A 26,647-nucleotide genomic window follows, 5' to 3' on the forward strand; every position below is an offset into this window, starting at 1 on the left:
CTGAACAAGAATGATTACTGAGTGGACTTGCAGGCGCTAAAAGTTTACCTTGTTTTATTTTTGAATGCAGGTTTTTTGTACATTTATAAGTTCAACTTCCATGATAAAGAGATTGCACTACAGTACTTATATTAGGTGAATTGAAAAATACTATTTCTTTTGTTTTTTTTACAGTGCAAATACTTGTAATCAAAAAAATATAAAGTGAGCACTGTACACTTTGCAAAAAGAAAAGGAGTACTTGTGGCACCTTAGAGATTAACCAATTTATTTGATCATAAGCTTTTGTGAGCTACAGCTCTTTTCATCGGATGCATTTTGTACACTTTGTATTCTATGTTGTAATTGAAATCAATATATTTGAAAATGTAGAAAACATCCCAAAATATTTAAGTAAATGGTATTGTATTATTGTTTAATAGTGCGATTAATCACGCAATTAATCAAGATTAATTTTTTTAATTGCTTGTCAGCCCTCCTAAATTTTACAATGTTTGACAAAGCAAAACTCCCCATCAGCTTAATGGGAGTTTTGCGCCATTAAGGTCTGAAGAATCTGACCCTAAATAATGATGGCTAACCACATGTTCAAGTACTTGTTGCGTGCATCCCATTTTAGGCTGTTGATTTGTTTTACGTGGTTAAAGCTTCCCAAATTTTGGTCCAGACTCTGAAGCATTGCTTTTACTGCAGTCATCAGGAATAATAATTCAAAGAGCTAATCACCCAAAAGATTAGTATTTTGCCCACTAGTTGTGTTAACATGGGAGATTTCTCAAGATTAGTTTATAATTCAATTGCATTGCCTTTCTACAACAAGCCAAAATCTTTTAATTTTTGGGCAGTTCCAGGATCTATGCATCATATTACCAGCCTGACTACAGTTCCTCCACCTCACAGGCCCAGATCCTCAAACTTCCATTGATTTAAATTAATGTTAGAAGCCTAAATACCTTTGAGGATCAGGGACACAGTCGGTTAGGTCAGTGGCGCTCAACCAGGTGTCCGAGCCCCCTGGGGAACTGTGAGCAGGTTTTGGGGAGGCCGCCAAGCAGGGCCAGTATTAGACTCACTGGGGCCCAGGGCAGAAAGCCAAAGCCTTGCTGCATGGAATTAAAGCCTGGCCCCTGAGCCCCACCACCCGGGCTGATGCTGAAGTCTGAGCAATGTAGCTTTGTGGGGGCTCCTGTGGCATAAGGCCCAGGCAATTGCCCTGCTTGTTACCCCCTAACGCAGACCCTGGCTTTTATATGCAGAAAACCCGTTATTGTGACACAGGTGAGCCGTGGAGTTTTTATAGCATGTTGGGGGGGGTGGTCAGAAAGAAAAAGATTGAGAACCTCTGCATTAGGTTACTGCCCATTTTATACACAATGTATGGGTTATAATGATAAACATCGTATACAATCCTGGAGCAAGAGCCTGTGATTTTTCACTTTTACTCTATTTATACAAGTTATTGGGCTTATTAATATCCTTTTGCCAGGCATCAGTGTGAACTCAATTAGTTGGATTTTGTTCAGTAATTCATAAAGCATAGATTTTAGCCAGGAAGTTGTTAGTAGTATTTGTGTGATAAAACATCACAAGCCGAATAGAGGGATGTAATAATGCTTGTTCCTGTTTAAAGGATAAGAGATTAAAATGTTAATAACCAACTATTAATAGCTCCCGAGCAAGTAGACAGTGCAAAAAAAAAGTGTGCAATCTTTGAAAGAGACTGGGCAAGAGCATCCAGCATATTTCAAGATTCTGTGTCTCTCAATCCACATAGCTCAACTATGGGTGGAGCAAATATTCAATCTGCATGCGCTATGTGAGAAAGTGCTGGAGAATGATGGGAAGGTGGTGCATGTCTTTGTGGATTTTGTGAAGGCATCTGACAGCATATGGCACAAATCTATCTAGGCAATCCTATGGCTGGTCGGAGCAGGTGAAAATGTAATAAGGCTGAGACAAAATCTCTACAGAAGCATGACAGCTTCAGTGTTTGTGAGCAGAATAATTGGTTTGATCTGAGGATCAGAGTCAGACAGAGATGCATGCTATCACTGACTCTTCAACTGTTATCTTGAAGAAATCTTAAGAACAGCCACTGATGGAAACTTACAGGAGAGTGTTCCCATTGGTGAATGAAAAATTATTCATCTGTGCTTTTGATATTGACCTGATTGGACTATTGCAAGAAGTACAAAAATTGCTACAAAGAGTAGCAGCGGAAGCAGAGAAGTTAGTTCTAAAGATATCACACAAAACCACAAATACGGTGGTGACATCTACTTCTGTTGAAATGGCAAAGGTATACCTACCCAAATCTGAAGAGACACTGAAGTGCATTGAGCACTCCAGATATGTGGGTGGCATCACTACAAGTGACACTAAACAACCCTTAGAAATCTGACATAGAATTGGACTCATGACTGCTACTCTAGCAACAGTCAGCCAAATTTGGAGAAGCAAAGGTATTACTATGAAGTGTAAAATGAAACTGATGCACTCTCTTGTCTTCAGCATTTTGCTATAGGCAAGTAAGACATGGACACTAAGGAAACAGGACATTAAGAGGCTTTCTGCCCTTGAATCGAAATGCTACAGGCACTTGCTGAGCATTAGCTATACCTTTCACATGACTAACAAATGGGTAATACTTGAATTTACAGCATAACTGGAGTGATAGCCAATATCACCAAAAGAAAGAAAACTTGAGTTTGTGGGAGATGTGGGCTGGAAGAGCAGAGGAAAGTTGCTGAAGCTAGTTTTGTAGGGACAGGGGCCAGCAGCAGGGTGTGCCCACAACAAGTGTGGTTTGATAATGTGGCTGACTGGATGGGATGTGGCATGGCACACAACTCAAGGCTGTGCAAAGACTGCAAGACATGGAGGAAGATTGCTGGCCAATGACTCCCATGTGTTGTGGTAACGGTTCATGGTGCTGTGACCTTAGAAATCAGACCTGCAATCCATCTAGGCTGGTACCCTGTCTCCAATGGTGGCTTGTACCCAGTGCTTCAGAGTAAAATCCATTCTGGACAATTGTGGAATAGTCTGCCCAAAGAAGAAATTTCTTCCTAAAACTCATCAGTTAGTGATTGACTTATGCCTTCAAGCATAAGGGTTTATATCTCTCAAATATTTTATCCTGTCTAATTTGTAATTGCAGATGTTCTTATATATGTCTAATCTTTTTTTTGAAACTTATTAAACTCATGCCTGCTATAATATCTTGTGGCAATGAGTTCCCCACTCATTGTTTACAAATTGTTTTTTAAACTTTTGAATTAAATTACACCCAGAAGTGAATAAGAACCAGTGCAGTCTTTGGTGTAACAATCTGCCTAAAGCAAGGCCATTAAGCTGACAAACCACTGCATTCAGCATCACCTAATAAGTGTTGTTCCAGCATAGCTCCCCGTAGAGTACATTTCAGTAATCTAATCTAGTTGGCCTGAATGACACAGGCAAGGTCCATATAAAAGAGAAGTAGTTACAGTCTTTGAGCAGGAATCAAATGAAAAAGGACACTTCTAGCCACTGATGCCACCTGGGACTGCAGGATCAATCAAGGATCCAGGAATACCCCTACAATGTGAATCTCCCTCTATGTACTTACATAGCCCCCACACCATAGCATCTGATAATCCAGTATGAATTAATTAATTAATCCATCCAGTACCCCTGTCAAGTAGGGGAGCATTTTAGGCTCAGAGGGTGCTATTGGAAAAAACCTCAGACCAGGGGAAGCCATGCCTATGTTGGCTTTGTGCCACACTTGCCCCCTCCTGGGGCTGCTTTGGGGGCTGGAGCATCCCCCAGCATAATTTAGTGTGATTACAGTTTGGGTAGGCATACCTGCACTAGCTTTACCTGAGCTAGCATGACTACAGATAGCACTGAAAATGCAGCAACATAGGTTTCAGCAACATGAGTAGATAGCAATGTAGACATACCCTGAGACAGCCCTGGTTATGTCCCTACCTGTCCAAGAGCCCATCCTTGGATCATGCCTCAGTTTCTCTTTCACCCTGCATAAATTAGTCCAAACAAGCTTTTACCTTTACCATTTAAAAAAACCTTCGACTTAGGGGCTCCCTTTACTGGTAATGGAAATTAATATAAGTAAAATCTTATTTTTAGAGCTATTCTTAGTCTGTAGTCCATTCTTTCTGAACGCTTGTTCTTCTCTCCTCAAAAGCAGCCCCAAGTCCTTTGCCTTCTAAGCCCAGCTTTTGTCCCGTGTCCAAACTAGGGTTACCAGTCTCTTTTTCAGAGTTGTCTCTCAGTTGGCTACTCTGCCCTGAGAGCCACCTTTTTCCATTACAGGCCTGTTCTTACTCGAAAGGCACTTCCTCCCTGGAGAACTCCCCTACCCCCAGATGCTCAGATATCTTTCTTAGAGGGATCAAGCACTCTACTCCAAACTGCCCAATAAATCACCGCCTGGAGCAGTGTTCCCTCTAATTTTTTACATCCATCGGCAGAATAAATTTTGTTATGTGCACCAATATGGCGGTGATGTGTGACACATCACCTTTATATTGGTGCACATACCAAAATTCATGTGGTGGGGGTGGGGCCAAGGGGTTCAGGGTGCGAGAGGGGGCTCAGGGCTGGGGCAGAGGGTTGGGGTCACGGGGGTGCAGGCCCTGGGGTGGGGCCCGGAATAAGGGGTTTGGGATGCAGGCTGCCCTCGGGCTGTGGTGGGAGAGAGGACTCCCCCGCCCTCTCTCGCCACAGCAGCTTGGGGCCAGGGGAGAGGCTCCTGGCTGGGCTGGGCGGAGGGGCTTTCAGGGTCAACTCACCAAAATTTTGCAGTCGGTGATATCAAAGGCTACCGGCAAATGCAAAAATCAAACAATAATATCTGTCTGTGTCTATTGCTAGGAGATAAACAACCACACAAACTGTCTCCAATTTAGCTCCAGGCCAGAAACGCAAAGATTCCAGATCATGCCGGAGCTGCCTTGCTACCATTGTCTATTATCATATCTGAAATGGATGAATTAGAGGCAAAGTGGTAGACAATGTCAGGAGAGCATTTCTTGACCACAGACTGTGACATTACCAGGGTACAATCTGGATTGATTGACTGCTGTGTTCCCTCAATTCTCCAACTTGGGGTGCCTTTTACACTGCTTTGCTGTGAGAGCTACCACGGCTGGCCTGTTCACACACCCTCTAGCATGTAAATTACTCCCAGTTGAGTTATAGGTGTGCTCAAGGTCAGCCACTCCTGAATTATATTGCAAAGTAACACCAGCAGATTTGTAGTCCCAGACTTCTCTCCAGAAATGTGCATCTTGCACATTTTACCAGGAAAATAATGTTCAGCAGATTATGAGTTTAAGTGATACCTCACCAGGCATACTTTGTGTAACATTTATAATAGTCTTGTAAAACTGGTGAATATAAGGTCACAAACTGTCACACACAGACCTAACAGCAGCTTGTTCATCTGAAACGGACACCCTGCCTTCCCGTAGGGAAGGATCATCAATCTCATTCTTTTCCCTAAGATAGCCCTTACCCTGGACTTTATCACCAGCTTTGTGCCTCATGTAGGCTGGTCTAATGAACACAGTGGAATCAGCCTCTTAGTGCAGTGGTTTTCAAACTTACTACAGTAAGGCCCCACTGAGCTAAGGACCCACCAGCCTATGTGCTAGAGGTAGTGTTCAAGTACATCAGCTACTGGTGAATGACTAGACTACTAAAGTATACACGGTTATAACAAAAAGAAAAGGAGGACTTGTGGCACCTTAGAGACTAACAAATTTATTTGAGCATAAGCTTTCATGAGCTACAGCTCACTTCTGTTACTCTGAAAAAAGTTATAACAGCCTTTCCCTTGGCCTGTTCCAGTGAAATGGATGGGCTTGTTTCTGTGCATAGAGATTATCTAGAAAGAGTGCCTTGGACTGACATTTGTCAGAGGCCTGTGAGTCCAGACAAGGGAACAGGGACTCTGGGGAACATGCCTGTGGGACAAGGGCTCGAGGGAGCCTGTTTTCTCCATCTCAGCCTGTCTCCCCCTTTCAGCAAGGAGACCCAGAGGCACTCTGTCGTCTTCTTCCTGCTCTCTCCCTCCAGCACCATACAGGTAGGCAGTCATTGGGGGAGCACTGAGGGTGCAGAGTCTTTGTGTTCTCTGTGGCAGGAGAAGTTCCTGCAGCCCTGCTGAGTGGATGAGAGAGACTTTAGTTGGAGCTGGAACAAACATATGGGGAATCTAACTGAAAATCCCGTGCAGTCATTGCATTATCTTGTTTTCAAGATTGTAAATAAAAAGGTAATGCAAGAGTTCCTGGTCCCACCACCTGGGTGTTATATAGGCCCCAAGTGGTAAGGAAGCCTGTCTTAGACTTCCATGAATGGGTCTAACATTTTATGTATTTCATGAGAAATGCTTCTGGCCAGATATCTTATTATGTTCATCCTTCAAAACATCCTTCCTTGCGCAACTTTGGTTGGATCAGACCCCACATTATGGAAGATAAAGTGACACAGGGAAATACCACTGTAGCAAGGTTTTCTCTCATATGCTCCAAATAGAAAATGGTGAGGTAAGTTAACAAAACACGAGCACTTGGCTGACACCCTGTGAAGTCCATGTGATTCTTTTTGTGCAGCTCTCCACACAGCTGGATGCTTTTACCTGTACAGGGCCCCACTTGACTTCAGTGGAGCTCTGTGTATGGACCCTTGAGCCCATGCATGGAACCAATTGCAGAGTCAGGGCCCACTGAGTGTTGTTTATTAGTCACACAGGTAAGGATTATTCAAGTGATTTTTAAAACACCCACACACATATATTTGCATGCAAAAAAGAGCTGCTCTGGTTTTCAGAGCTTTCACTTGAGATGCAACATGCATGCGCCTCATTATCACTAATATCAACATATTAAGACCCTTCTCCTGAAGATACTTATGTACTTCACTGGGACTTCTCATATGAGTAAAATTACTCACATACTTAGGTGTTTGCAAGATCAAAGCCTTAAAGTCTGAGGGAGGCTTTATGAAGATTCCTATCTCCTCAGGTAGCAGAGATCCCTCACAAGCTTTTATGAAATAGTTGAACCTGTTATGTTCATGGCAGACACACAGAGTTACAAACAAAACAAAACACGCTTCCCGAAAGGCTGTAAGGTAAACTGCTTTATTTCTAAGAATCCAGAACTCTAACACACAATCGCCAAATAGAGAGAGAGAGAGTAGTCTTCTACCGAAGGCACAACTCACTCCATCTTGCTACAGAGTTTACAGACTGACTGCTGAAGATGCAAATCACATGCTTCTCTACAGCATGGCCCTTAAACTGGTAGCTTTAATAGTTTTCAATACACCACAGAGCCATATTTTAATACAAAGATTGTCTAGTGACCAACCTCCCCTCCCATTTGCAATCCCATAACAAGTACAGTTTTCAGAAAGGTGCTTATGTGGCTTAGGAATCCATTTCCAAAAGTGACTTAAGCACTTAGGTCAACATACAAGTGAATGGGACTTTGATTCCGAAGTCACTTTTGAAAATGGGACTTGGGTTCATAAGTCACTGACACTTTTGAAAGTTTTACCCAATATCACTGTTGTACATACAGTATTTGCTAACATGAAAAAATGTTACCAGTGTACACAATTTGTTTTTAGCTTCCTTGGAATACAGTTCAGCAACCAGGAAAAAGGGGGCGAGCCGGGACCATGTGTCCAGCTAGTTTTTTGCAAACCACCAGCAAGTGCTCCACATATCATCACATGGACCACAGTTTCAGAAACTCTGGCATAAAGGAGAGAAGCTAATCCTTCCATAAATGAAGCTTGAGACAAACATCATGCCAGGGGCCATCCAGGAAAATTAATCCAAATTAACTAAAGGTGTGAATTTGAACCTGATTAGTTAAACCGTATTAAATCCCAATCTGCACACCCTCATTCAGAATGAACATAGCCTTGATTTTAAAATAAACCCGATTAAGGCCATGTTAATTCTGAATGCGGGTGTTCACACAGGAATTTAATGTGGTTTAACTAATCTGGTTCAAATTCACTCCCTTAGTTAATTCAGATTAATTTTCCTGGATGTCCCCTTGTAGATAAGCCCTAACATCCCATTATGCATTTTGAAGCGCCAACCCCGACACATACACTAGTGGATCTGAAAATCCAGATGTCCCAGCTCATCATAGGGTAGAATTTTTCTGCAAAGCTTAAGGCAACTCAAATAAGGTGTCAGGGGGACAAGGGATTTTAAAAATATACCCTTTGGTCCCTTTTGAGTGTTTTTCCTTTTTTTATTTTTTCTCATTTTATCTCCAAAATTGCCTCACTTCAACATGCATTTCTCTTATGGTACTTAAAAGAGACACTGTCAAATATACAGTCCACTCATTTGCTGATCCTCTCCATCCACCTGTTCCAGGGAAAGGCATAAGTGGGCAATAGCCCAATTTACTCCTGTGTGTCTGGATCCCAGGTCTGTGTATCCCAAGCAGGGGTAAACAGTTCTTACTCCCTGGCATGGGGGTAAAGTCCAAGTCACACTTTAGTCCTTTGTGCATTTGGCAGCACTTTGTGCGTGGGCATGTTTGCATGGGAATACACAAATTGATTTGTCACAAATCCTGCCTGCCATAGTTTGAGGACAGATTGCTACTGCTTTATCAGACTTGCCAAGGTAGGGAGACATTTGCTTTTAAATTCCTGTAGCATTCTGAAATTAACAATGCATCAGAGCTTGGAGAATTGAAGCCATCTGTTAGGAACTCTTTCATCACAACATAGCATCATTACAAGATTAAGTGAGATGTTGTATTGCATAATTAAGTCTTAATTGTGGGGTTAATTTCTGCAGATACTGCTCCAAACACTTACCTTTCAAAATGACAGTACCAGGCCACAGTGCTCTATTCCTACCTTTGGGAACATATGGCTTTACAAAAACCTCCTATAATATACCTTTCTAGCACCCTCTTGAGGAGAGGGTAGGCACTGCTCTTGTCTTGGGGTTGACAGCATCAATATGCTGCCACTACTCATAAACAGCAGAATGCTGGGCCTTCAGGAAGCCACACAAGAAAGAAAAAAAAATACCAGCCCTCCTTCTTTCTGAGAAGGCCTGGGCAGACAAGGCTCTCAAGCTGTTTCGTCAGTCAAAAACACCTTCCAGGAGCTGGGAACTAGAGAGCTCTCAGTTGCAGTCTGCTTCTTCAGAGTGCTACCCTGCACTGAGCAGGGATCCTTCCTCCTAAGAACCTGCCCACCTCCAAGTGCAACAGGCCTCATAGGTGTGCTGGGCTGGGGCTGATCGTTCTCCTTTAACGCCTTCCTGATGTGGCTGGGGATCTGCCCCTCCACAGTCTAGCTCAATTCAGAACTCTCTAGCCCAATACACTTGTCCTCTGAAAAAGGAAAAGCATCAACAACCAAGCAAGAAACACACAGTAGATAATCACTTGCTGGAAGGCTGCTTTATTCAGAATGCCTGGAGGATTCCTTTCAGTTTTGAAGGCTATAGGCCTGGTTCACCATTCTTTTATACCTGGGGTGGACAAACTTTTTGGCCCAAGGGCCACATATGAGTATAGAAATTGTATGGCGGGCCATGAATGCTCATGAAATTGGAGGTTGGGGGGGCGGGAGGGGTCCAGCTGTGGAGGGGGGCAGGCTCTGGGGTGGGGCTGGGGATGAGGGGTTGGGGGTTCAGGAGGGTGCTCGGGGTTGGGACTGAGGGGTTTGGAGGGTGGGAGGGGGATCAGGGCCGGGGCGTGAGAAGAGTTGGGGGGGCAGGCTCCAGGCAGCACTTACCTCAAGCAACTCCCAGAAACAGCTGCATGTCCTCCCTCCAGCTCCTACCCAGAGGTGCAGCCAGGCAGTTCTGCGTGTAACCCTTCTGCCCGTCAGAGTTGGCAGCAACAAGGGCCGGGTTCAATATCTAGGGGTTCCATTCCAATAACACAATGCAAACCGGCTCGAGCCCCCACCCAGTGACCTGGGACAAATATATACCACCCCCGCTGGGCGCCTCCAAGAGGCAATACTTCCCCTCTCGCAAGCACATAGTCTGAGTGTAGCAAAAGCCTTTTAATAACAGAGAGAAGCAATGTGGCATTATGTTGGGGAAACACCACCAACAGGATTCATAACACAACCCATGAGCAAAAAAAACCCACCCCAGGCAAATTGGGGCATGCCCTTTTCCCTTTGGTTCTTGAGTCCAGCAACCCCAAATCACCCAAAGTCCCAAAAGTCCAGTGCCCCAAAAGTCTCTGTCCCTGGTCAGGGCAGCCCCAGAGTTCGAAAGTTTATCTGCAGAGCTTTACCTCCCAACCTGGGTGGAAATGGGACGGGGGTAAGAGGCACCTTACATGATCTGAAGCTGACCGCTCCATAGCGGCGCTCCGCTCCGCCAGCCGCCCCACAAACTCCTTCGCTCAGCTGCGCTCCGCTCCGCCAGCCGCCCCACGAACTCCTTCGCTCAGCTCCACAGCCCACAAGCAGCTCCTGCCATCCACACACTGCTCCGCGTCGAACTGCTTCACCAGCCGTCCCGCAAACTGCTCCACAATATATCTTCAAGCTCCCCCACTACTTAACACAACACTCAGTGATTTCAGCTCGTAGGTGAATTCAGCTTGTAGTAGGGGAGCCTCAGTGCTGGTGCACTGTCAGCCCAAAGTGAGCTCAGCAGCCTATAACTAGACTTCTAATGAAATCAAAATTAGCTCTGATATTCCACAGTGGAGAGAGGAGGAAGTGCAATTAGCATGTAAGGCCCTCACCAAGGGGCCCATGCCACCAAGTATTACTACTTGTCCCCAGCCTCTCTTCATTCACACAGTTTTGGAACCCATGACCCTTGCCTAGCGAGTGCTACTTAGTTGATGGTGAATCCCTCCATCATAACAAAAGGCCACGTACAGTTCCAAGCACAGTTCCCATAATCAGGGTAATAACAATTTATTCTTCCTGCCCCAATAACAGAGACACTGGGGATCCCACAGCAGCCAAAGTGACCATTTGGGCAGCTATGGTCTCATTCTAGGCGTGGTGGGTGTGCCTATGCAAATGAGATCGGCCCCTGAAGTTCTTTTCCACAACTTGCCACACCTCACCACCAGATGTCAGGGTGGAGCTCATCCTGACACTGCTTACATCCGCACTACCCTGTCTGCAGGCGCCACCCCTTCAGCTCCCATTGGCTGTGGTTCCCGGCCAATGGGACTGCGGGGGCGGCACTTGGGGCAGGGGCAGCGTGCAGAGCCCCCTGGCTGCCCCTATGCTTAGAAGCTGTAGGGAGGACATGCTGCTGCTTCTGGGAGCCGTGCAGAGTGGGGCAAGACCCCGACCCTGCTCCCTGGCTGGAGCGCCAGAGCGGAGCCAGCCATGGACCCCACTTCCTGGCAGGAGCTTGAGGGCTGAATTAAAACAACTGAAGGGCCGGATGTGGCCCCCAGGCCATAGTTTGCCCACCCTTGCGTTATACCCATTGAAATCCATGGTGTCTTACTTGTGTAAAAATTGTGTAATGAAGCAGTGAATCGGGCCTTGTGTCTCAGAGTCCATAATAACAATGGCCAATGGAAAATCCTCCATTGATCTAGCAAACCAGATTCTGACATCTCACCTACATGACATATGTTACATGTTTTCTTTTGAAATTTCTCTAACCAGTAACTGCTGGTAGGAGAGCTAGCTGCATCTGTGTCCTTATTTGTCTGGCTAAGACCATGCTGTATGCTAGGCCTCTGCAAGGATCAGTTCCAAATCCATCAGGAAACCTCTGTGGTAAAAGCAATACGCAAGAGTTTGGGTTTCACAATAAACCGCAGAAGCCTTCCTCACTTTGCAATCAATACAATCCTGGAATTTTTTTTAAAGGCATCTGCTCTCAGGAATGGATCGAGATGTTTATCAGGAAATATTTAAAAGGAGATAGGATTGGAGGGAAAGGGATATCTTGTCAATTGGGGGTTCTCAGCCACCTTAGTCTTTGCTGATTTTTCCAGTCCCAAAAATCCTTCCAGCCCCTCTGTGTTACCATGTGGAAGACACTGGCAAGAAAACTGAGATTAGAGAATGATGATTCTCTCACCAAAGAGATGAACTTTTTAGTAGTTTATAGACCAGAATTTGATTTTGCCTCCTGTCATACTGAAGATACCGCAAAGCACTTTACAGATCAATGCAGTAGAATGGTTCAATTATCTCCAGTAAATGGAAGCTTAGAATAGAAAAGTGGCATTTGTACATGATGAAAGAATCTGACACCAGTATTTCAAGATAGGAAATCAGGTGTGCGGGATGATGGGGGAGCATTTGTGGATTTCACTTGTATATCAAGTGTCTGAAACTCACTTGGCGATTACATATAATTATTTAAAATGGATATTGCTTTTGTGATGGTCTCCATTCATAGACATTTCTTATAGATTGGGGGTGATTAGATCTAGGGGTTTGATCCAATATTGAATAAAACCAAAACAATGAGTTAAGTAAAAGATGTTTCCTGATGTGGGGAAATGTAAAATATGCAGTTAGAATTAAAGGAATGACTAAAAATATATAGCACTATATGTAAGAAATTATTTATATGTATGCAAACACACCCTATAACAGTCTAATACAAGATCATGTAGAAATTCCCATATACCCAACCTTGTCCTCTCCATGGAGACTAGTGACTTTTAGGGGCCCAGTTCTTAACCCAGTTACACCCATGCAAATCTGAAGTAAATCTATTGACTTCACTTCAGTGGTATTACTCCAGAAGTATCTGAGATCAGAATCTGGCCAAAGATTGCTGAAGAGAGTAAAAGAAAGAGTTCATGGGAACATATTATGGTTCTGCCCCCAGCATTATAAACATTGTTAAAAGAATATTGAAACAAACACCAGCTATGTTTACATCAGAGGAAATTGTACTTAGGATATACTTTGTAAAAACAATTTAAAAAAGGAACCTGGTGCAGACTGTGTCCCCTTTTCAAATAGGAAAATAGTGGAATAGAATTTTCTATGTTCCCAGCACACGCAATTCTAATATGTATGGCACATAGGGCCTAATCTAAAACCTATTAGAAGATTCCCACTGACTTCACTGGGCTTTGGATCAGGCCCACAGTGATCATGGGGAAAGCGATCTATGCATTTCCGGTTAAATCCCAGGAATCTTATTCAGTATGGACTTCTCTTTTGGAATATACAGCTGAACAGTCAAGGGGAAAACATACATACAGGCAATACAGTATAAAATGGAACAGTAAAAGACCCTAAATGTTAAAAATGGTGACAAAGGGAAGTCCCTTGAGAATGTTGTTTGTTGGGATTTGTCCTCAGGATTTGTTGTTCTTTTTTGTTCTATATAATTCTGTATTTATTTATTATCACTTGAAAATGTACTAGCCTTATCTTATTCCAGACATGTGACCCAAAAGGAAAAATAAATTCATGAATAATAGGAAGGGTGACTACCTGATGCATAGCTGTACATTATGCTTTTGGGCATGCAGATGCCTTATATTTGTTACTCTTATGAGTGCAGTGTAAGCCAACAATAAAAATATACTTTAATAAGCTCATGATAAGTACTATTGTGTATTCTGTATTTCTTTTGCTTGAGATCACTATTATGTTTCAGCAATTAGAAGGCTTAGGAGATTGGTAATGGGCTCCAAAGCCTTGCACCTCTAGGAAAAAGATTTCTAACCTGGCTTAAGTGAGAAGTAGATGGAAGCTGTTACTAGTTGGTTGGTTGTGTGAAATAGGCTCATGGCCACAGATCAGTTCCTAGCAACCAAGTGTACATGTCACAATGTGCACCATCACTATTGGCATTAATTAGTAGCATTATAGGCAGTCTGAGCAGGGAGGCCAGTGACAGAGCTAGTCTTCTGCTCCTAGAGTGCTCCCTTCAGAGTAGGACTGAGGCACGTTGGCGAAGTAGAAGGGGAAGTTTGGACTGCCACAGCATATTCTGAACTTCAGTCTTCAAGGCTGTCAGGCCAGCATCTTTAACCAAAATTCAATTCACTCATTGCCATTTCTTAAAAAGGAGGGAGGAAACCAGCATGGAACACATGAGGGCTTATAATCAAAACTCAGGCAAAACAAGTTTCAGCCTCATGTGTTTGCACTCTACCGCTACAAGTTTTCAAGGCTCTGCTTCTGCTGAATGAAGTAACTCTGTCTGCAACACTCTGTCCAGTTAGAAAGGGTATATTTTAGGGTTAGCCAAAATGCTAAAACAAATGCAGTGTGCGGCACCTAACCCATGCCAGTGGTTAGCTCCTCAAAATCGATAGTTTTCAACAGCAACCTGGCTATCTCGAAATAGATCCCTTTGCACTCACTATGGGCTCAGTCATGGTCTTGCCATGAGCCCTGAGCAAGTGGCAGCACATTGTTGCACTGACCGGGAGCAGATCAGGAGACAGACTGTGATTCTGGGCGTCACAGTCTGTCTTGTTCAAGGTCTCCCTTGCCTCTAGGAGGAAGAAGTCTGCACCAGGTTTATACCTGGTCTGTATTGGTGCAGCATACTTCCCCCGGAGCACCAGTAAACTACAGTAGCAAACACTTTTGAGGCGGGGCACTCTGCCCACTCACCCCATCCTGTCCTCTCCTTTCCGATTGAACATTGGGGGAATGCAGCAGCTGCTTTACTCCCTACACTGCTACCTGCAGTTTGGATAGCTAGCACAACGGAGTAAGGGGTTGCTTTATGGCAACTTAACTCCTTCCTGTGGTCATGCATGCCAAGCCACAATCTAGCCCAGTGATTGCCAGGAAAAGCAATTCCATAGTGAGGACCAGATCCAGCAGGGATGAGAAAAGTTTCCTTTGTGTAGCTAGAAGTGCCTCACTTCTGCCATTTTCCAAGGCTCGTGATTCACATCATCACTAGGCTCTACTGTCAGGAAGATAGGATGACAGTGGTAGCGATGTCAATAATACATAAACCTTTCAAATCCCTCAGTTACCCACAGGGAAGATGATGGTCTGTGATTTGGTCAGACGGTGTGTGCCCTCCCTACAGTGAGCTTGCCTGTTCTTCCCAAAGGTGAGCAATGCGTATGTCTGACATGTATGTCTGATACTCACTGTCTTGAACAAATTGGCTTATGAAGCCACGTTAGATGCTTCTCTGATTGGAATGAACTGTTTTATGAGCACCAGTGCTTGCAAAGCAATTGGAATAAACTTCAGAATCTGTGATAGTCTTAAAGTGATCTCTCTAATTATGGTGCATCCAGTTCATGTCCGGGTGTGCAAACGATGGGTAACGTGCATCCGTGCATGTAAATCAGACAGCTGTGAGAGTGCAAAATGTGATGGGTATTAACTGGTGTAAAATCAACAAGGGGAAAACCTGTTGTGTCTATTGGTACATGAGGCCTTATTTGCAGAATGTTCCCACATAACAAAGGCCACCCAGGGACCATTCCTCAAGGTGACAGGTGCCCCTCCCCTGGCCCTGACCCACCGCGGCCTGGACCTACTGCGGCCAGGGGAGAGGTGCCTTCCCCCCCCCAGCCCAGGTGCTGCTGCACTGAGAGAGAGCTGGGGGGAGTCCTCTATCCCCACTGTAGCCCTGGGGAGCCTCACTGCACCCCAACCCCCTCATCCCCAGCTCCACCCCAGAGTCCGCACCCTCAGCCAGAGCCCTCACCCCCCCCACACACACCGAAACCCTTTGCCCTACCCCTGAGCTCTTCATCCCCGGCACCACCCCAGAGCCCACATCTCCAGCTGGAGTCCTCACCCCCCTGCACCCCAACCCTCTGCCCCAGCCCTGAGCCTCCTCCCACACTCTGAACCCCTCGGCTCCACCCCCACACATGGATTTTATCATGTGCACCAATATGGAGGTGATGTGTCACATATCACCTCCATATTGGTGCACATAACAAAATTCATTCTGCACATGGGTGGGAAAAATTAGGGGGAACACTGCCCCTGGGCTAAATAATCACTGCCATAAGCAGTGGAATCAATGGAGCTGTGCTGAACTATACAGCAGAAAATTTGTCCCCATTATTTTAGGTAGGAAAATCACAATGTATCACAAATCACAGTATTTTCACAAACCTTGTCAGCACTTGCAACTTAACAAAGGAAAGAATCAGGTTCAGTTCCGTCCCTCACTCTCCACATCTTTTTCAGTATAAGGAGATGGTATTACTTCTGTATATGACATGAATGAGACTATCATTGGAATACTGGGTCCAGTTCTGGTGTCCACATTTCAAAAAGGATGTTGCAAAATTGGAAAGGGCTCTGAAAAGACTTAGAAAAATGATTTTGAGATCTGGAAAGCATGCCTTACAGTGAGAGACTTAAGAAGATCAATCTATTTCATTTATCTAAGAGAAGATAAAGAGGTGACTTGCTCCAGTCTACAAGTATCTACAGAGGGAAGACATTTCTGATAGTAGAAAACTCTTTAATCTATCACAAAAAGGCCTAATGAGATCCCGTGTTTGGAAGCTGAAGCTAAATAAATTCAGACTAGAAATAAGGTGCAAATATTTAATAGTGAGGTAATTAACCATTAGAACAACTTAGTTAGGGATCAGAGTAACAGCCGTGTTAGTCTGTATCCGCAAAAAGAAAAGGAGTACTTGTGGCATCTTAGAGACTAATGCTCAAAGAAATTTGTTAGTCTCTAAGGTGCCACAAGTACTCCTTTTCTTTTTAGTTAGGGATGTGGTAGATGCTCCATCACCTGAAGTCTTTAAATCAAGACTGGATGTCTTTCTAAAAGATACACTATAGCTCAAACAGAAGTTATGGAGTTGATGCAGAAATTACTGGATGAGGTTGTATGGCCTATGTTACGCAGGAGGCCAGACTAGATGATCATAATGGTTCCGTATCACCTTAAAATCTATGAAACACCTTCATGGTCACTCAGTCTAGAGTCCCAGGAATCATAGATTCACTTCCTTTCCGGGTTGACTCAGCCCTTTATATTCTCCAAGTAGATCGATGGAATTCCATGGTGTTCACTGTACATGAATCGTTGGATGATGTTTTCAAACCTGAGGTCCTCTTTGCTCTGTGTGGATATCGACATACTCTGATGCATGATTCTAATGGTACACCAGATTCTCTCTTAGCCCTGGTCTACACTACAGGGTAAGGTCAAATTTAGCCGCATTAGGTCGATTTTATAATGAATGCGTCTACACAAGCAACCCCGTTCCGTCGACCTAAAGGGCTCTTAAAATTGACTTCTGTACTCCTCCCCAGCAAGGGGAGTAGCACTAAAATCGACCTTGCTGGGTCGAATTTGGGGTAGTGTGGACACAAATCGACATTATTGGCCTCCGGGAGCTATCCCAGAGTGCTCCAATGTGACTGCTCTGGACAGCACTTTGAACTCCGATGCACTAGCCAGGTACACAGGAAAAGCCCCGGGAACTTTTGAATTTCATTTCCTGTTTGGTCAGCATGGTGAGCTCAGCAGCACAGGTGACCATGCAGTCCCCCCAGAATCGCAAACGAGCTCCAGCATGGACCGAAAGGGAGATACGGGATCTGATCGCTGTAGGGGGAGAAGAATCTGTGCAGGCAGAACTCCGATCAAAAAGAAGAAATGCTAATATACATGCCAAAAATCACACGGGGCATGATAGACAGAGGCTACAACAGGGACACACAGCAGTGCTGTGTGAAAGTCAAGGAGCTAAGGCAAGCCTACCAAAAGACAAAGGAGTCAGAGCCCCATACACACCGCTTCTATGATCAGCTGCATGGCATTTTAGTGGGGGACCCTACCACTCCCAACCACTGTCCATGGACACCTGCAAGGGGGGCAGTCTCACGCAACACGGAGGAGGATTTTGTGGATGAAGAAGAGGAGGAGGAGAAGGAGAATGCGCAGCAAGCAAGCGGTGAATCCGTTCTCCCTGGCAGCCAGGACCTTTTCATCACCCTGGAGCCAATACCCTCCCAAGGCAGGATCCCTGACCCTGAAGGTGGAGAAGGCAGCTCTGGTGAGTGCACATTCATAACTACAGTACAGGGTTTAAAAGCAATAGTGTTAAATGTTTGATTTGCCCTGAAGACTTGGGATGCATTCATGGCCAGTACAGCTACTGGAAAAGTCTATTAACTTGTCTGGGGATGGAGTGGGAATTCTCAAGGGACATCTCCATGAAACTTTCCTGGAGGTACTCTGAAAGCCTTTGCAGAAGGTTTCTGGGGAGGGCTGCCTTATTTCGTCCTCCATGGTAGGACACTTTACCATGCCAAGCCAGTAGCAAGCAGTCTGGAATCATTGCAGCACAAAGCATGGCAGCGAATGGTCCTGGGTTTTGGTCACATTCAAGCAATATTCGGTCTTTATCTTTCTGTGTTAGCCTCAGGAGAGTGATATCATTCATGGTCACCTGGTTGAAATAGGGGACTTTTTGTAAGGGAACAGTAAAAGGACCCCGTTCATGCTGGGCTGTTTGCACTTGGCTAAAAGGGATCATCGCATAGCTATGTGGCAGGGGGAGGGGTGAAGGGATCATCCCAAATAGCCATGCAGAGGGGTGGGGGAAGGTGTGTGCTGCACATCCACCCGAAAACTGCAGCCCCTCCTTTTAAATGGGAAACCCAACTGGCATTGCTTGCTATGGGAAAGGAGGATGCTGCAGTTTGAAAACATTCCCACATGTTATGAAGGCATTAGAAGTCAACCCCGTGTACCCTTTGGCTTACCATGGCTGCCTGGAAACCGAATTCTCTTGCCTAGATGTGTGTGATGTGTCACCATAGCAGCAGGCGCTCAATATAAAAGGCAAAATGCGACCTTGTACCTAAAGCATATGTGCTGTCTGCTGTGAATTGTTTGATTCACTGTGAAAGAGTCTCCCTTTTGTTCTCAGAAATGTATCATCTTAAATTTTACTCTCCCTTTTTATCCCCCTGCAGGTGCAAATGTTTCTATGCTCCCCATATCATCTCCGTCCCTGAGTTTATCTCAGATTAGAAGGCGAAAAAAACGCACTCGCGATGACATGTTTTCAGAGCTCATGCAGTCCTCCCGCACTGATAGGGCACAGCTGAATGCATGGAAGCACTCAGTGGCAGAGTCCAGGAAAGCATTAAGTGAGCACGAAGAGCAGAGGCAGGAGGCGATGCTGAGGCTAATGGGAGAGCAAATGGACATGCTCAGGCGTCTTGTGGAGCTGCAGGAAAGCCAACAAGAGCACAGACCACCGCTGCATCCACTATACAACCGCCTGCCCTCCTCCCCAAGTTCCATATTCTCCTTGCCCCAAAACGCCCAAGAACGCGGTGGGGGAGGCTCCGGGCACCCAGCCACTCCACTCCAGAGGATGACCAAAGCAACAGAAGGCTGTCATTCAAACAGTTTTGATTTGTAGTGTGGCTGCAATAAGCAGTGTGCCCTTGTCCTTCCGTCCTTCCCTTCCCCACCCCACCCGGGCTACCTCATCAATTATCTCTCTCTTTTTTTTTTAATTAATAAAGAAAGAATGCATAGTTTCAAAATAATACTGACTTTATTTCCTTTGCCAGCTGTGATCGAAGAGGGGAGAGTGGTTGGCTTACAGGGAATTAAAATCAACAAGGGGGTGGGTTTGCATCAAGGAGAAACACACACAACGGTCACACCGTAACGTGGCCAGACATGAAACTGGTTTTCAAAGCCTCTCTGATGCGCAGCACACCTAGCTGTGCTCTTCTGATCGCCCTGGTGTCTGGCTGTTCAAAATTGGCAGCCAGGCCATTTGCCTCAACCTCCCACCCCGCCATAGATGTCTCCCCCTAACTCTCACAGATATTATGGAGCACACAGCAAGCAGCAATAACAATGGGAATGTTGGTTGTGCTGAGGTCTAACGTATTCAACAAACAGCGCCAGCAAGCTTTTAAACGTCCAAAGGCACTTTCACCACCATTCTGCATTTGCTCAGTCTATAGTTGAACTGCTACTGTCCACGGTGCCTGTGTATGGCTTCATGAGCCATGGGAGCAAGGGGTAGGCTGGGTCTCCAAGGATAACTATTGGCATTGCAACATCCCCAACAGTAATTTTCTGGTCTGGGAAGTAAGTCCCTTCTTGCAGCTGCTCAAACAGCTCGGAGTTCCTAAAGATGCGAGCATCATGCATCTGTCCCAGCCATCCCACATTGATGTCAGTGAAACGTCCCTTGTGATCCACCAGTGCTTGCAGCACCATTGAGAAGTACCCCTTGCGGTTTATGTACTGGTTGGCAAGATAGGGATATGCGTCCCGTCTGTTGCCCCACCACAGTTAGGGAACCCCATTGCAGCAAAGCCATCTAGTATGACCTGCACATTTCCCAGAGTCACTACTCTTGATAGCAGAACATCAGTGATTGCATTGGCTACTTGAATCACAGCAGTCCCACAGTAGATTTGCCCACTCCAAATTGATGCCCGACTGACCGGTAGCAGTCAGGCGTTGCAAGTTTCCACATGGCTATTGCCACTCGCTTCTCAACTGTCAGGGCAGCTCTCATCTTGGTATTCCTGTGCTTCAGGGCGGGGGAAGGCAACTCACAGAGTTCAAGAAAAGTGCCCTTACGCATGCGAATGTTTCGCAGCCACTGTGAATCATCCCATACCTGCAAGACTATGCAGTCCCACCAGTCTGTGCTTGTTTGCCAGGCCCAGAATTGGCATTCCACTGTATCAACCAGCCCCAATGCTGCCATGATGTCCCAGTTGCCACATCTGTGCTTTCAGGAACGTCTGTATGCATGACCTCTTCACAATTGTCCTCGTGCTGCCATCTCTTAGCCAGGTTCTGCACATACTTACTGCAGGATAATGCACGAGGTGTTTACAATGCTCGCAACAGCAGCGGTGAGCTGAGCAGGCTCCATGCTTGCTGTGCTATGGTGTCTGCACGGGTAACCCAGGAAAACAGGCACAAAATGATTGTCTGCAATTGCTTTCATGGAGGGAGGGCAGGAGGGGAGACAGACGACATGTACCCAAAACCACCCGCGACAATGTTTTTGCCCCATCAGGCATTGGGAGCGTAACCCATAATTCCAATGGGCAGCAGAGACTGCGGGAACTGTGGGATAGCTTCCCACAGTGCACCGCTCCGTGAGTCAATGCTAGCCACGGTAGTGGGGACGCACTCCACTGACTTAATGTGCTTAGTGGGAACATACACAATCAACTGTATAAAATCGATTTCTACAAATCGACTTCTATAAAATCGACCTAATTTCGTAGTGTAGACATAGCCTTAGTCATAGGACTGCAGTGCTTCTTTCACTTCTGCAGCTGTGGCATTGTCCTCCATAATAATCCCATGGAATTTTTGGGATACATTAATAGTTTATCACGTCATTGCTATCAACTAACCTCATATGAAGAGAAGTCAGCAGTACAGCCTGTGCAGGATACTTCTGCAGGACTTATGCTGATGGATGGCCAGAAGAGGCTGCAAGTGTTCGGCAGCCAGTCTGGAGGCACAGAGCTCTGTGAGGATGGCCTTTGCAGTATCTTACTGATGAGCAAACAGGTGTCAAGATAAATCCTTTATCATGAACAGGAGTTATGCACAGAAATGAGGTAACAAAATTTACTACTCCTCTGTATAGCTGCAGCTTGCAACTGACCTGTTCTGGGCTTCTTTGTTTTTGCTTCAGCAGGAAGTGTGTCACCTGAAACCAGATTGCATGGTTGTGTTTCCATTGTGCTGTGTTGTAAGCAGATTCCTGTGCACTAGATCAGTGTTTCCCAAACTTGGGACGCCACTTGTGCAGGGAAAGCCCCTGGTGGGCTGGACTGGTTTGTTTAGCTGCTGCGTCTGCAGCTTTGGCTGATTGCAGCTCCCACTGGCCGTGGTTCGCTGTGCCCAGCCAATGCGGCCTGCGCCACTTCCTGCAGCCCCCATTGGCCGGGCACAGCGAACCGCAGCCAGTGGGAGCTGCGACTGGCCGAACCTACAGACGCGGCAGGTAAACAAACCGGCCCAGCTCGCCAGGGGCTTTCCCTGCACAAGCGGCAGAACAAGTCTGGGAACCACTGCCCTAGATAAATACAAACTTGACCCTTTGCTGGGGTTTGCCTTTATTAATCAAGAATTCAACAATAAGATAACAATGTTTAGCTGTAATCTTCTCTTCCACACTTGGCTGCTCGTAGAGTACCTTGCTCAAAATTGCACTGCCCACACCCTAGATCCTCTCCACCCCCACAAGTTACCCCACTTACCATATATCCAAGTGGAGTAATCAGGCCACTGCTTCAGTGAGTAAGCAGAACCCATTTATCCTTTTGAACACCTGCTACTGAAGTGCAATGTATCAGACAAACACTGCTAGCCTGTTACACACATCGGGGAGTGGGCACTCAGTGAGTTGTAGCCTGCAAAGTCTCTTGTCAGGTGCAGGAGTTTGATCCCACTCACAGAAGCTGAAGGTTCCAAGCTTCAAATGTACAGAGATCCGAGAACCATACATATCCCAGGAGACTAGCTGCAAGACAGGTTTCACAGTAGAAGCTCTTTTGCCAGCCAGCCACTCACTTTTACTACCCGGCACAGCACAGATTCTTCAGGAGCCAGACAGATTATGGCTCCCCGAGAGCTGGTTAGCCTCAGAATCCCCCTCAACTCATTTATTAGCTTGGTGGGTGTGGGAGAGTTACAAACTCCAGAAGGCACAAACTGTAGACTTCAGTAATGTATCCTTCTTAGGCCCATATGCTTGGCTGTGAGATCTGGCAGAGCTTGGCCAAGCTCCCAGCTTGCACCCTCCTGCCCCTAGCCTTTGCCCTCCCCGCTACCTCCAAATCTGTACATCTTAAACCCCCTGGATTCACAAAAAGAGGATGTCTATGGGGTTAGGGGAAAAGAAGCCGTCCTAATGCCTACATCCATCCCAGCCACAAACCATGAGTACAGAATCATCTCTGCTCAAGGGGAGCATGGGGTTGTTCGTCATTTGTACATCATTTTCGAGTCCAACGCGTGAAGGGTGCTATAACAATTCAATATATAAAAATTATTTATTGTAAACTGGGCCTACTTCATCCCTGGTCTAATTCCACTGTCTTCAGTGGAGTTACACCAAGAGTAAACTATCCCACAAAACCACAGCAATCTTTTGTTTCCCCCACTAATTATCCAGCTATTAATCTAATGAAACCTGCTTCAAAGCTCTGCATGAAGAACTCCTCACATCACTTAGTCAAGAGCCCTGTAACTGCGTCATAGCTTGGGTCTTTATTTTAATTTACAGCTGAAAGATTCCGATAAGAAAAAAAGGAAACAAGCTTACAAATAAACAATGATACATACAGGGTGGGGTCACATCCAGCTAAAAATGAAGACTTTCCTCTTAATATTTTAATTCTGTTTTTTCAAGGTAGGGATGTATTAGTACATTGTGTTTTTAAATTCCACTTCAATAATGACTGCAGTCAGATCTTCAGCCCAATTCAGAGAAGTGTATGGCAAGAATGGTTCCCTCCGTTTCAACTCCATAGCTGATGTCAGAGAATAAGCTGTTCTTCATTTAAAAAAAAAAAAGGTCAGAAAAATTATCTCCTTTGTCTTACATACACTTTAGTGATAACTGGCAATGCCTCTAAGAGTCTGTCTGGTCCACAATAAACCCCTATTTTAAGAGGTTTATAACAGCTATTAAAAAATTCCACTCTTGTCTGAATCTTGGCATATCTTCAGTGATTTTGTTTCTTCCAGAAATTAAAAAAGAATCATATTCTTCCCTTACAGATATGAGAGATTAGCTCACAATGGCGTTCTTAGCTGGATGGGAGGGGGAGGACTATAAAAAGTTGAGACAGTTCGCTTTGAAAAGTAGTCACATAGCAACCACTCAAAAAATACAACATTTCCTAAGGCTATTTACATGCTATTCCTCCTCAGTCCTGTCTCATGCCAGATTCTCCTTGGCTTCATTAGAAGTTCTCTGCATGAAATGAATGTTGATCAGCATTAGTAACTCCTGTGCACGTTAAGGGCCAGCATGCCTTTTAAGGCACAGCCTATATTGGGGGACATTTAGAGGCACAGAGAGCTCTGGGAGGCACAATGACATCTGGAGCACCCCAAATGGCAGGGAAAGCACATCGCCCTGTTGGATGCTAGCAGTGTAGAGCAGAGAGAAGGCCATGGTCCTCTTTCTTTCCCCGTATTCCCTACCCACGTATTAGGGTGGCTAATACCCAGAGGACACTAGTATAACACACTAGACAAAGGTATGTCACATTTTCCTCTCAGAGATAGTTCACATAGAGAGCAACAGACCATTGCTGCCTGCTAATAGCTGTTACTCCCTTAGCTCTTTTAATAGAATCATAGAATATCAGGGTTGGAAGGGACCTCAGGAAGTCATCTAATCCAACCCCCTGCTCAAAGCAGGACCAATCCCCAACTAAATCATCCCAGCCAGGGCTTTGTCAAGCCGGGCCTTAAAAACCTCTAAGGATGGAGATTCTGCCACCTCCCTAGGTAACTCATTCCAGTGCCTCACCAACCTCCTAGTGAAATAGTTTTTTTCCTAATATCCAACCTAAACCTCCCCACTGCAACTTGAGACCATTGCTCCTTGTTCTGTCATCTGCTACCACTGAGAATAGTCTAGATCCATCCTCTTTGGAACCCCCCTTCAGGTAGTTGAAAGCAGCTATCAAATCCCCCCTCATTCTTCTCTTCTGAAGACTAAACAGTCCCACTTCTCTCAGCCTCTCCTTGTAAGTCATGTGCTCCAGCTCCCTAATCATTTTTGTTGCCCTTCGCTGGACTCTTTCCAATTTTTCCACATCCTTCTTGTAGTGTGGGGCCTAAAACTGGACACAGTACTGCAGATGAGGCATCACCAGTGCTGAATAGAGGGGAATGATCTGCTGGCAATGTTCCTACTTATACAGCCCAAAAGAAGCCATTAGCCTTCTTGGCAACAAGGGCACACTGTTGACTCATAACCAGCTTCTCATCCACTCTAACCCCTAGGTCCTTTTCTGCAGAACTGCTGCCTAGCCATGTGGTCCCTAGTCTGTAGCAGTGCATGGAATTCTTCCTTCCTAAGTGCAGGACTCTGCACTTGTCCTTGTTGAACCCCATCAGATTTCTTTTGGCCCAATCCTCTAATTTGTCTAGGTCCCTCTGTATCCTATCCCTTTGGTTGAGACCTGTGTTTTTGGTGCAGAAGGTCCCAGGTTCAAAGCCCTGCTCATGACCCAGGGAGTGTGTCATTACGCTAACAGGGAGCTATCTTTGTGAAGGGGAGGAACAATGGGCTCAATCTTCTTGAGCCCTCCCCCACTTGTGTGCTCTCACAGGGGTCAGACGTAACTGTGCACAGAGCACCCATTCCAAAATGAGTATTTATGTGTGCGTAAAGACTGCAGTGTTTGAAAGAATGCCTATATACCTATTAGCACAATAAACTAAGGGCTCCCCTCCAAACAAATAAAGGACTGTGTGTGTGTGTTATTTTCCATGATCTAAATATGTATTTTCATGAATTTCATACTTTGTAGGAAATCCCCACCGCAGCGGGATACAAAAGACACCTGGGGAATGTCAGGTAATGAAATGCTGTCTTTTTCCTCTGATATGAGCAATGTTTTGAAAACTCTAAATCTCTGAACTGCTTGGAAGAAGGTGTTTTCTGAAATAATGGCATTCCTGGAAAAGGCTTACATCTTCCTCAAGCCACAGCATCTGCAACTGGGTCTGCACTGCTCGCTTTCATGCAGACTGTTTCCTGAAGCCTGCCACAGGGTATTTATACTTAAATGAATGGGACCCTATCAATATCTGCAAGCCTTGCACTGTAGTTTTCCAACAAAATATAATCTCCTGAGCATGTTATCATAATTAAATTTTCCATCTGTCTAATTTTTAAAAAGTATTTTAGTAACACCCCTTCCCCCCCCCAAAAAAACCCCAACCAATCAACCAAAAAAACAAACCAACCCCAACTGCCACTCCTGGTTGGCGTTGACTTCCTCCACACCAGCAGGGAACATGCTGCCATGCATAAAGCATGAGTCCTCAGTCATTTTCCAGGCAGTAAGAGTTCAGGCCATCTACCCATCCTTTTGGGACAGCACTACCTGAGTTTTGAGATTTTCAATATTTTTCTTAAAACTCCAGCTATTGGAGAAGTGTGATTATGCAAGAAGCTCAGCTTTTTCTTATTTATTTTTAGGGTCTGTTCTTCATGGTTGCAAAGCAATGCTTGAAAATGTGTCCCAAGTGCTCTCTGGAGACTCAAAAACTAAAAGGCAATTAAAGAGAGCCCCTCCCCCCAATTTTATTTTATTTTTAAAAATCCCATAGTTTTAAAGTCAGTCTCATTTTTGAGGGGATTTTTTAACATTTGGGGTTGGCAACATTGCGCTGGTGGCTTTAGTATAGTTCTGAGTGGTCAAGTGACCATGTCACAAGTCCCCACCCCTGAGTTAGGTTACTAAAATAAATGGAATTTTGATTTGAGTTGCTGAAGGGAAGAGAAATGGGGAGTGTTCTAGTTTAAGATGTAAAGTTTCTTGTGCTATTTAATAGTTTAGTGCTTTTGAAAACCACATTTTTTAACCAAGCATCTAATATGGAGAAAAAAAACCTCAAAGAAATCCACCATCACAAATGCTTGACACACTTGTTAGCAAAGTGGACATA

The 26,647-nt window shown here is 45.1% G+C and overlaps 2 protein-coding genes across 2 annotated transcripts in view; both read left to right on the forward strand.

Moving 5' to 3' along the window:
• The window catches only part of LOC311518888 (uncharacterized protein), a gene marked incomplete at its 5' end in the record, with an annotated part of 42,160 nt that overhangs the window by 3,932 nt on the left and 11,581 nt on the right, over nucleotides 1-26,647 (forward strand). Inside the window, one exon of the mRNA XM_084624952.1 lies at nucleotides 25,504-25,550. Coding sequence (XP_084481078.1) covers nucleotides 25,504-25,550 — 47 coding nt within the window. The remainder of the gene's footprint in view (nucleotides 1-25,503; nucleotides 25,551-26,647) is intronic.
• Nucleotides 16,706-19,435, forward strand: LOC311518592 (uncharacterized protein). The gene is made up of 2 exons (XM_084624513.1): nucleotides 16,706-17,993; nucleotides 18,919-19,435. Exons 1-2 carry the CDS (start codon nucleotides 17,594-17,596, stop codon nucleotides 19,371-19,373), a joined length of 855 nt encoding a protein of 284 aa, XP_084480639.1. The 5' UTR covers nucleotides 16,706-17,593; the 3' UTR covers nucleotides 19,374-19,435.

The sequence above is a fragment of the Lepidochelys olivacea genome, assembly GCF_965140295.1.
Source record: "Lepidochelys olivacea isolate rLepOli2 genome assembly, chromosome: 3".
Classification (NCBI taxonomy): Eukaryota; Metazoa; Chordata; order Testudines; family Cheloniidae; genus Lepidochelys; species Lepidochelys olivacea.